Genomic DNA, 11,941 nt, shown 5'->3' on the forward strand with positions numbered 1-11,941 from the left:
TAACCTCCAATTAAAATAAATAAATTTATATTAAAAAATGAAAGGTCATGTTCAAATGAATCATTCTTTTTAAAGTAAAATGTGCATTGACTTTATTTTTATGCACATTTTTCTTGTTGAGTTTGTTTGGATGAAGGTCTTACACTTGCCAAAAAGATGGAATACTGGATATGTTGCTGGGGGTCAATCCTAGGAGGGTTCTGGAAGTGGAGAGCTTTGAGCAGGTTTTGAAGAGCACAGAGGCAGACTTTGCTTTTCTTCTGCTAGAAATGCTGTTCATGCCCCTCTGTCTCCTGGTCCTTCAGATCTCAGGTACTTTGACTGCTTAATATGAGTGATGGTCCACCCTATTATTCTCTCCAATGCCATTATTTTCAAAATGTGAAAGAGGTTCAAGCATTTCCTCTTGCCTATTCAGCATTATGGGTGTTTGAGCTGATTGAAATGTATAGTGAAATCCGCATGATTCTGATTTGTCTTCACAATCCCCAGGCCTTCTGCCTCATTTTAAATCACCAATGAGTCAGTAATCATTGACAGACAAAATTGCCAAAGTTGATGTTCTAAAATAGCCAGTCAGTTTTGTTTCCTCTCCAGTGACTCATTATAAGATTTTTCTTTCAGATGTCTGTTTCAAACCAATCAGGTTCTAGGGACAATTCCCCTGACCACATGAGCTAAGTGAACAAATGTAAGTATCTGCAGCATCACCTGGTCGCTATTCTTCAGATGTTAATTACCTTGTTTAATTCTTTCAGCTTTTTATAAAATGGCAATGGCAGAAACATAAGCTCAGTTACTAAGATACTTTAGCTGTCTGAAGATGCTGTGGTCTGGGAACAGGTTGGTGGAAAAATGAAAAGTCCAGTTAACAAGAGGAAAAAATTAAACTTGATCATTAGTTTCAGAAAAATATTCTTGGTGGGCAAATCTTCACTTGCAGATGTCAAGTGGATTTTTAGTTGTGGTTAGATAAGTTATAATGTAGGGAAGAAGAAGCAGATCTCACTAGGGCTATGGATTATGGAGAGAGGTGAATAACTGACTTTGATTTTTATGTGGTGCTTAGACATGTGTCTTAGGCTTCCAGAGGGAAAGTAATGTCACGAAGGGCATAAAGGTCAGCACAATGCAATGTCTTTAGCATAGGCCAGTCACTTGAGGCTTCAGGTGATGATTAGGAAAGAGTTTATTTACTTCTTACCTCATTAACTTTTTGATATGAGTGAAGAAAATTAGTAACCTCAGAAGTTAGAAAGCAAGACCACTTATTCTGTTTTATTTCTGTACTTATAGAAAAGTGAAAAAAGAAAAAAAATCCCCTGGAGACTAGTTTTCCATGGTATTTCTTGGGCCTAAAATTAAATGATGTACACAGAATCTGGAGGACAGACTGATCATTTGTCTTTCTGAGAACAAACTTGACCCTGTCTACATGTCTCATTACTAACCTACTGTTTTCAGCTGTAATTTAGAAAAACTGCTATAATGGTATTGAAAGAAAATTAATCCTTCTACTATTACCCATATTTGTTGGGCATTTAGCTATTTTTTATTTTTATTTTTGGCCACCACAATGTAAAACACCTAAGATTTAGACAAAACAACACATTTAGGAATCTAGAGGTATGAAAATTGATCTTAAGCAGAAAGGTGAAAGGAATAATTTAATTGTTACCTAATTCAAAGACAGTAGGATTTATTTAAAAGGGTTCTTGATAACGTCTCTATTTTACTTTTACAGAGCAACAGATAAAAAGACATAGATTTGGAGAACTAGAAGGTTCATTTGAAAGCAGAGAAGTTTTAGACTGTCAAATTAATAAAGCATAGGACAGCCTAACCAGAGAGATACTAAATTTTTAAGTGTTATGTCTCTGATGATTTAAGTATGCCAGTGATGTATTATTTGTGCTGGATCAGAAATTTCTTTATATACTTACTGGTTTATTTAGTAGGACACTAAATCCTATGGGATTTAGTAGTAGGACACCTATTCTCTTCATTTTCTTCAACTATAAACTTGAAATGGATGAGAATCTCTTCTAGGAGATCAAACCCACATATATCTTCAAAACAATGATAGTGTTTGGAGAGCAAATGTTAAAGAGTTGTTGAAACTCTAATGACCTTTAATTGAGAAGAGCATGGCAGTAGATGAAAGTCCTGGAGAACAAAAGATTTAAAGTGTTCTTTTAGAGCAAGCTCAGTTTAACTCAGAGCCAAAACCAGCTCAGTATCACTCTTTGAGGAGCACTTTTATGCCTTCCCCTGGGTTTGCGTTTTCAACCAGGTGCAACTCTTATCTTTGAAGACACAAGCTGAATCCATGTTAATGTCGTCTGGTGTTTAGTTCTTTATTTACTTCATTTCCTATTTAGAACATCAGACTCATTCCTAGACTCCCCATTTTTCCTCTTTCCTTATCCAGCTGTTCCTCTGATGTACCTCCCTTAGATTCATTGTACTTGGACAGTACCTGATGTTCCAAATTTATTTCGCTATTTGTGTGCTGTGCTTAGTCACTCAGTCATGCCTGACTCTTGCGGCCCCGTGACTGTAGCCTGCCATGCTTCTCTGTACATGGGATTCTCCAGGCAAGGATGCTGGAGTGGGTTGCCATGTCCTGCTCCAGGGGATCTTTCCGACCCAGGAATCAAACCCAGGTCTCCTGCATTGAAAGTAGACTTTTTACCTATTGAGCTACTTTTTAGGAAATCAAAACTCCCAATTACTTAAATACCTACATAAGAGGTAGCTACTGCTCCCAAAAAGTGATCAGAAGAAATAATTTACAAAGCAAATGTGAATACTTGTCATTTCTTATTGTCTAATCCTTGGGGACATTAGTATGTTATTTCCCAGATTTATCATTTGAATGACTAGAAAAGCTCCAAAAAGTCTACAAAATTAAGGAATGCATTAGGAATATGGTCAATGTGTTTTTTTTGTGTGGGTATGAAGATATCATGAATTCTTTACGAAGTTTACATTTATATGGAGTGTGGTTCATTGTTTGCTCCTACTCTTTCTAAGAATAACTAGTTAGCCATTATTTAGAGATCCTTCTCCTTTGCTTCTCTTCCATTATCTGCCAGTCCATTTGGTAATCATCCTTCCCTCTCTACATCCACCTGTCCCTCCATCCCTCCACCCATCTATCCATCCACTTAGTCATTTACTGATAACAGACACTAATTAGAGTCACATCTTGTGATGACAATGGTAGTGGGGTGCCTGGGAGAGTAGACAAATATAAGACTCCATTCTTTCCCTGACAAAATGTATCATTTATGTACAATTTCTCAGCCTTGGCATATTTGGGGTTGGGTAATTCTTTGTCATGGCAGGCTGTACTGTTATCTTGTGCATTATAGGATGTTTACTAGCATCCCTTGCCTCTACCTACTAGATGTCAGTAACAACTTCACTCTCCCTTCCCACCACACTTTGCCACAGTTGTGACAACCAAAAATGGTTTTAGACATTGCTAAATGTCCCCTGTGGGGAAGTTTTTAATCATCCTCAGTGAGCACATTGTTTTTAGAAGAGAGATTTAAGAGGGCATAATTTTCCTGCATTTGATAAGTCCTATAATAAAGGTACATATACTGCAGAAGTATTTTGAATACATTCTGTCTTTTCTCCCACCTATGATTATTACTAATACACTTCTGCAGTGTAGTTCAAAGTTCAACCCCAAAAGAGATTTTATGTTTCAGGAAATTATTCACCAAGTCTCGTGACTGATTTCTTTTGCTCTACAGTGATTTTGTTATTTCATATGACAAATCTTCAGCCATGAATTATTCAGCCTTGCAGCTAATTAGATCCCACTGTTGTTTTCCTTTTTGATTATGCAATTTCCGTTGAAATGACTGCAGAGATATTTAATAGAAATGCTCTTTGAAAAAGTAGTTATTAAATGTTAAATTATTAAAAATAAGCTAGCATACAGATCAGGATAGGAAGAACTGGAATTTGTAATCGCTCAGCAAAGTAGATTTTTGAGGGGTATATGTCTCTTCTTTTAAACAAAAAATTTTGATTTCTTTAAATGAGGTTATTAATACCTCTATATTAGTAATTTTTCAGGCACAGATTTTCAGTGGTTTATGTCACTAACAAAGATTGGCAATAGGTTTATTTTAACAAAAGTTAAAATAAATAATCTACTAAATCTAACTGGGTATGAGAGTTACCCAGTTTAAGCAATAATTTGCTCATGTAGGAGATAATATGTCAGTTATTAATATTTTTCCTTTTCTTACATCATTTTAGTTATTGACACTCCAGTGCTGCTTTCTGTCTTATATTTTAGATTGAAACATATCTTCCTTCAGCTTTTGGAGAGTTATGATGAAATGTCATGTTTCTTTATATATTTTTATTTCTAACATTCAAGGAATTATTTGAATATAGTTTCAACTACTTCCCCCTCCTCACTTGATCCTATAAAACTGGGTATGTATAGGGATTCTTTAACTATTGGCCATGGGTGAAAGTGGGAAGAACCTGCAATTTTCTTTTGCTGAGCTTCTTATGATTAGTAGGTTTCAATGCCAGCAGAGTTGTCCTATTATAGTGTGGGAAATTATTAGTTCTTTATTTTCAGAGCTAAATATTCCTTATTGTTTAATTCACTTTGGTTATATAGCTATAAAGAGAGGTTAGTGGGGAGGATCTTCTCTGTTTCACTTAGAGATGCAGAGTAAAGTTAAATAGGGGTACAATAGACACTTGGCTATAATAGTCCAATGTTCACATCTGGGGGTCTAGTTAAGTACACACAAGCTTCTACTACAACTCTAGATGTCTTGGCAGAATGAATACATATAGCAAAGAAAGAGAATGACTTTCTTATACCATTTGCCATTTATTATAGTAAAGGTGCCTACTATATTGTTTATGATATATATAATGCAAAAGTTCCAACTGTTTATGACACCATTCTCAGCCTGTATCACTACTTGGGCTATTGAGTTCTATACTTTTTTACTTGTATAAAAGATTATTTTGTTTCTTTCAGACTCTGTTCGTAAAGCTTCAAATGTCTCTTTATTGTACAGTCCTTATTAAATTTGTTGCCTAAATATATATTTACTCTATCAGCAACTTCCTTAATTTTGTAGATTTGGGTCTTTCTTGTTTATTTTCATATAAAAACTCTGCAACGAAGTACATTATTTCATAGTCTCCAAACTGTCAGGGTTATTTATAGTGCTGGACATTTCACTATGTATCATCTCAATATATCCAGACTGTAACCATATCTCATTGTCTCACTCAGTTCAGTTCAGTTGCTAAGTAGTGTCTTACTATTTGCAACCCCTTATCACACTGATCTAAGTCACCATCATCTCTTGCTTGGATTATTGCAATAGCTTCTAATAATCTCCTTGATTCTCTCTGATTATATCATCAGAACTCTTTTTACTGGGATAAAATTTATTTACAATGTTGTGTTTTTTCTGTTCTTGGCTTTATTTCTAGTGTTCAGACTACTCCTGGTACATAGGAGGTGCTTGATAAATATTGTTGAAGGGAATGAATTAATATATTAGAAAGATTTTAGTCAAAGCATTCCAAAATATTTTTTTCCACCACAAATATTCACAAGATATTATATGAGGATAAAAATTTAAAGACATGATGATTTATAATCTTGAGTAGTTTAATTATATGAAGAAAATAGACATGTGACCAACTGTAAATAGAGTGAGTAAATGTGGATATATAGGTATGCTAAGAAGAAGGTTAGACAGATGAGGTACCATTTGATCTGGATACTAAAGAATTAAAAATATTTTGGGAAGTATAAAATAAGGAAGGATCATTTCTGGCTTAAGCAATGAAATTAGTCATAAGATATTACAAATCTTTTAGTCATAGAATAATCTTCTTTGCCTATCTAGTATATATGATTGGTTATTACATATAATAATCAGGGAGAGTATGGTTAACATTGATCACATTGATAAAGCAATTTAACACTGAAGACCCTTTGCTTGTGTTTTCATCAGGTGCACCTCTGGGTACCAGTCCAAAGATCGCTCACCATTCCTTGTGTTAGCAAGGCCACCTGGCACTCAGTTATTGTCATATGAAAGTACAGGAATAATGGCTAAAAGGATAATATTTGATTTTGGTGAAATTCTCAGGTAATATTTGACTTTAAAAATTTATGCACCTTTCCATAGATGGCAGTAATGTAACAGTATTAATTTTAATTGTCTCATTTTCTTCCTTTAGGTAACAGGAGAATGAACAGCTAAATGAATCAATGAGTGGACACAACCACTCTGTGGTGTCTGAGTTTGTGTTGCTGGGACTCTCCAGTTCCTGGGAGATCCAGCTTCTTCTTTTTTGCTTTTCATGTCTTTTCTACATGTCAAGTATGATGGGAAACCTTTTTATAGTGGTCACTGTGACATCTGACCCTTACTTACACTCCCCAATGTATTTTCTGTTAACAAATCTCTCCATCATTGACCTGATATTTTGCTCTATTGCAGCACCCAAGATGATCTGTGATCTTTTCAGGAAGCAAAAAGTCATCTCCTTTTGGGGCTGTATAGCTCAGATCTTCTTTAGCCATGCTGTGGGAGGCACAGAAATGGTGCTGCTCATTGCCATGGCCTTTGACAGATATGTGGCCATATGTAAGCCTCTCCACTACCTGACCATCATGAGCCCACGAATGTGCATTTTTATTTTAGTGGTTGCCTGGACCATTGGTCTTACTCACTCATTGACTCAACTGGCTTTTGTGGTAAACTTGCCCTTCTGTGGCCCTAATGTCTTGGACAGCTTTTACTGTGACCTTCCTCAGCTCATCAAACTTGCTTGTACAGACACCTATAAACTGGAGTTCACGGTCACTGCTAACAGTGGATTCATTTCCTTGGGTGCTTTCTTCTTGCTCATCTTGTCTTATATATTCATCTTGGTCACTCTTCAGAAACATTCTTCAGGTGCTTCATCCAAGGCTCGTTCCACTCTGTCAGCTCATATTATTGTGGTGGTTCTGTTCTTTGGTCCACTGATTTTTTTCTATTTGTCATCCTCTCCTCCAACACATCTGGATAAATTTCTAGCCATATTTGATGCAGTTTTAACTCCTTTTCTCAATCCAGTCATTTACACACTCAGGAACAGAGAGATGAAGATGGCAATGAGGAGAATGTTCTGTCAGCTTATGACTTTTAGGCAAAAAATCACTAGATGGCTTTATTGAAACAAAAAATTAACAAGTGGCTATTGACAGACTTTCTGTCCCTAACAGCCAATCCTTATGAAGAAGGGACCATCTTTCTGAGGTTTTATCTTTTTCTTTCATTTGCAACATATGCCTCTGTTTCTTTACTTTTGCTACTCTCTGTGTTGGTTTCTAGGCATTAGGTAAAGCAGCCACCTGTCCCAGTCTTGAAAGAGTGGCCCTGTGCAGGTGGTGAAGCTTCTGATTCAACCCTGCCCTAACTCTTGGTTGTCTCTCAAACATTTGTGAGTGTACAAACACCCCTTTTCTTCTTAATGGTCCCCAGGAATTGAAGATGTGCCAAGACCTGTCAGTGGTCCAAAGGGGAGGATCCTAGATTCAGGCTGATGGGAAGCTAGACCCTCAGGCAGCAGCATTTCATGTGTGAAATAGATACAGTCCTGAGGGGCCACAGCATAAGCCCCAAGATCCAACAGAGTCAGGTGATTTGGAAGTGTTCCCTGGGTGGTAAGCACAAAAACTGGGGCTTTGATGCGTGTATAAGCTCCTGTTTGGGAGATACCAGTGAGCTGTAGAGGCAGAGGGAGAGCAGAAAGATGCCCTGCACCGGCCTAGGTTCCCTGGAGGCAAGTCTATCATAGGGCCCTCCAGGCACTAAACCTGAAGCCGCTGCGCAGGCTGACGCTCCAGCACAGAAAGACAGCTGGGTGAGTCTTCTGTTATGACTGGTGCCCTGGAGGTGGCAGGCGGGAGCCTGAAGATGGCGCCGCCAGTCTCGCTCCCGGAGGGCCCCCTGCAGGCCTGCCGTTGTTTGTCAGACCTCCAGCCTGCCCACCCCAGGCCACCCTCCAGGACAAGCACAAAGCAAATGAGCTTCTCCTGCAACTTCTGGGCGGCCCTGGATCTGCTGTTTCTGAGCTGGGCCCTGGGCAGGTGAGTCTGAGCATGAGGACTTTAGCCGTTTCTCAGATGTTCTGTGGAAATGGCCCTGTTGGTTTTCAAAGCTAGACGTTTTGGAAGCTCCTCATTATGGTGCAGGTGTTTAACTCTGGCGGTGCCTGGTGTGGGGTTCAAACCGTTTGTCTCTCAGGGAGACACCCTGGATTTTGAGTTCCCGCCTGACTGCGGGTTGCTGGGCCTGGGGTGGGGGAGGAGGTTTATGGCCGGATTGTGCCCCAGCCTCCTCCACCTGCTTCCTCGTGGGCTTCTCTCCTTGGTTTGCCCAGTAGGAGGTCCTCAGTCAGTTTTCAGAGGAAGTTGTTCCACACGAAGCTGTAAACCCATTGCGTCCACAGAAGGAGCAGAGTCCTCCTCCTGCTATGCCGTCATCTTGAACCGGAGCAAGGACTTTCTACTTTTATAGGAAATAATTTATAAAAAAAAATCTGTAATGGGAATTGAAAAGTGTTTAACTGAGTCAAAGGAGGACTACAGCCCAAGAGATACATATTCAAAAAGCACTTGAATTGTGCTCTATGGACTACAACAAAGGGGAGGCTTATTAAGGCACTAATTCACAATTAGTTGAATTTTTGGTAAAGAATTAGGTTTGGTTCTGGCAAGAAGTAAGGTGCTTGTTCAGCAAGGGTTGGGTTGGGGTCTGAAATGGTTGCAGAGTTACAAGGGGAGACCTTGAGACTCTAAGGTTGCAGTTCACAGCTGCTAGCAGATATGATTTTGAGAATGACTGGTGTTGTCCTTGAGTTTGATACAGTTCAGAAAATTCAGGTTCTTAGTGATATAGGAAGGTGCCTCAAACCACATCCATGATGGCCACCTAGCTCCATTTTCAATGCCTGAACCATAGTTACTTCATTTTTATTTTTAAATGCCTTCTTTTCTTTAATGGTTAAAGCAGATGTAAAGTGCATGTTTACCAGGCTGCTTTGGTTCACCTAAAGTTCCAGTTAAATTGTGTCTAAGGCAGAATGATTTCCTCATACCCCAACATATGAAAATTTCTTTCGTTACTACTATACATCACTGAATGTTCATAGACTTTCTCACCAAGATGGTGAGTGTATTTTGTTCTTTCTGGAGAGTGCATTACTTCTTCTTCTTTTTTCTTTTTTGCTGAAAAGAAAGGAAATTTTCTACTAAAGGTCTAGAAATCACAGTTTACATTAACCCTTACTTTTCAGTTCCCATGCTGGTGTCAATAATACATTTTACACATATTAAATAATGATGTAAATATGTTTGTTTCTCAGGATGAGCATATTACTGCTTTTAAACTACTCCACCCTATAATTGGTAGTTCATTAGCATAATACTTTGTTATTTGTTTGCATTTTAATATCTCCTTTTTTACTTATTTTCTTTGTTTCAGTCTTTGATGGATAAAAAGCAGAAAACAGCTTTCAGATCTCACACATTTAAATTCACAAACCTTGTTTTCATGCTTTGTTCCCTATGTTGAAGAATGTTCTTAACTTTATGTTCAGCCAAGGAGATCAGGTGTTGGCAAACTTATTCTGTAAAGGTCCAGGTTGTAAATAGTTTTGGATTTGTGGGCTAAATTGGGCAAGTGCTCAATTTTACTGTGGCAGTATACAAATAACCATAGACAACACATAAATGAAAAGGCATTGCTAAGTTTCAAGAAAACTTTAATTGTAAAAACAAGAGGCAGGCCATTTTTGGGGTACCTACTATATAGATTTGGCCATTCCCCCAACTATCAGTGTTTGTCTTAAAACAAAAGTCTAAAATGAAAGGCAGTATAGCATTGCACAAAATTTGCAGTTAAAATTCAGAGATTATGGTCCCGACCACACTAACCCACTTGCTTTGTTATCGTTCTCAAGTCACTTAACCTCTCTGAATTTCAGTTTCCTCAAAGGCTCCCACAGAACTCATGGGTTTATGGTTATGACTGAATGAGATGATATTTGAAAGGGCTTTATCAATTTAAAAATTAGCCTGAGTTCCTTTCCTGGTCTGTAACCATTTGCGTGGAGTCGATCAGCTTAAAAATGAAATTTGCTTTATCTTGTAATGTACATTATCTTCATTTTGTACTCTCTGTCTCCCTCTCTCCCTCACCCCCCTCTCATACACATGCGTGTGCACACACACACACAAATATCTTGTGATGTAGCTCTATTATCTTGTCTTTTCATAGTACTGTGGTATGTACTTTCATTACCTCATATCACCTGCCAACTAAATATTTAAGTTTATTCCTTCAGTTTGTTGGAAAAATAATACTGGGAAAAATTTACAAAGTATATATTATGTGTCAGGCAATGCTTTTAGCTTTACCTGTATTAACTCGTTTAATCCTCATTGTTATTTTTCCTATAAAATTGGTTTAATATTGATCCTTAACAAGTCTTACCTTTCCTTTCTTCGTTTAGGGCCAATTTGTCTCTATTATCCTCTTGTATTTATGTAGTTCTTTGTTGATAGTATAACCATTCTAAATTAAATAAATTATGTTATGAACACAATTGAATTATGTTATATACATAAAGCTCAGCTATTATATAATTAATATTTAGTAACATTGAAAGTTGCCCAAGATAGATTAATAATTGAAAAACATGGTAACAAAACAAATCTTAAAACTTGATATATTTCTAAAATATTATATATATATATATATATATATGCCAAAATATTAGTAGTGATATTTCTTCCTGGGGGTGGGATTTAGGGTTTTTTAAAATTATCTTATCTGTAATTTGAACATATTTTATAGGAAAGATTTCATAATAATTTAAAAAATTACTAAAATGGTCAAATATATTTTTAAAAAGTAACTTTGTTACTTTTCACAGCTTTTTGTTGTTGAACTTTGACAAGGGCATTTTGCTAGCCTATGTAAATCATAATCATTGGTGGTAATTTATTTGTCTTTATACTTGGCCTCAAAAAGAATTCCGACATTCATAATTTTAGTCTCAGAAATTGCATTGCCATTCTCCTAGTGTGTCTTGGAAATCATACATTTTATTATCCTCTCTGATAAGGACATATGTCTAAGTGGTCTGCAGATCCTGCATTCATTGAATGAGTTGACCTCTGAGTTTGGTACCACTAGGGATAATAGGATGCTTTCACATGCAATTGCTGGACCCTATAAAAATGGAGGTACAATGGCAATTTCTAATTCTCTGCACAATTCTTGAGAAAATACACTTTGGACTGATTGACTCCAGTTTTAACTTTGGGTATTTGCTGTTGAATATAAGATGCCAACTGGAGTTGTCACCAAGAATGTCTTGCAAGCTGATTAGAGACAAGCACTGAAAGGCAGCCACACAAAAGAAAGCTAAACTCCTCTTAGCAATTTTAAAATGTAGTCAAATATGTTATTCCAAACATAGTAAGTCTGCCGTAGTTCACATGGCAGACTTAGTATATTTGGAATACTGTATGTGCAGTATTCCAGGAGTTACAGATAGATGATGTGTAAATATTACAAACTGCCCTTAACTTTGGAAATTTATATCCCAAAGTTGTACTGGTTCTTTGCAGAATTAAAGATAGTTTATGTTCATTACAGGTTAATAGAAGGGAGATAAAGAAGTGAGAAAAATCTTCCTTCATGTGGATTTAGCAGTAGTTGAAGTAAAGAGCTAGTTGATGTTATGGGCTTTGATTAGTCTATTTGGTGTTGATTGAGTTAGATTAACAAGTTCCCAAAATCAGAGCTATAGCTATAGTAAATACCATCTGTGATAAATCTACAGCAAACATTATTCTCAATGGTGAAAA

At 37.0% G+C, this 11,941-nt stretch overlaps 1 protein-coding gene across 1 annotated transcript; it reads left to right on the forward strand.

Annotated features, from left to right (window-relative positions):
* The first annotated feature begins 6,283 nt into the window (after positions 1–6,283).
* Positions 6,284–7,237, forward strand: LOC138096632 (olfactory receptor 4F15-like). Its single transcript, XM_068992905.1, has one exon. The coding sequence runs from the start codon at positions 6,284–6,286 to the stop codon at positions 7,235–7,237; it is 954 nt and encodes a 317-aa protein (XP_068849006.1).
* Positions 7,238–11,941: the final 4,704 nt, after the last annotated feature.

This window comes from Capricornis sumatraensis, chromosome 2 (genome assembly GCF_032405125.1).
Source record: "Capricornis sumatraensis isolate serow.1 chromosome 2, serow.2, whole genome shotgun sequence".
In the NCBI taxonomy this organism is placed as follows: domain Eukaryota; kingdom Metazoa; phylum Chordata; class Mammalia; order Artiodactyla; family Bovidae; genus Capricornis; species Capricornis sumatraensis.

What these genes read in the sequence shown, in the direction of transcription:
- LOC138096632 (XM_068992905.1), top strand. Translation starts at nt 6,284, where the DNA reads ATGAGTGGACACAACCACTCTGTGGTGTCTGAGTTTGTGTTGCTGGGA.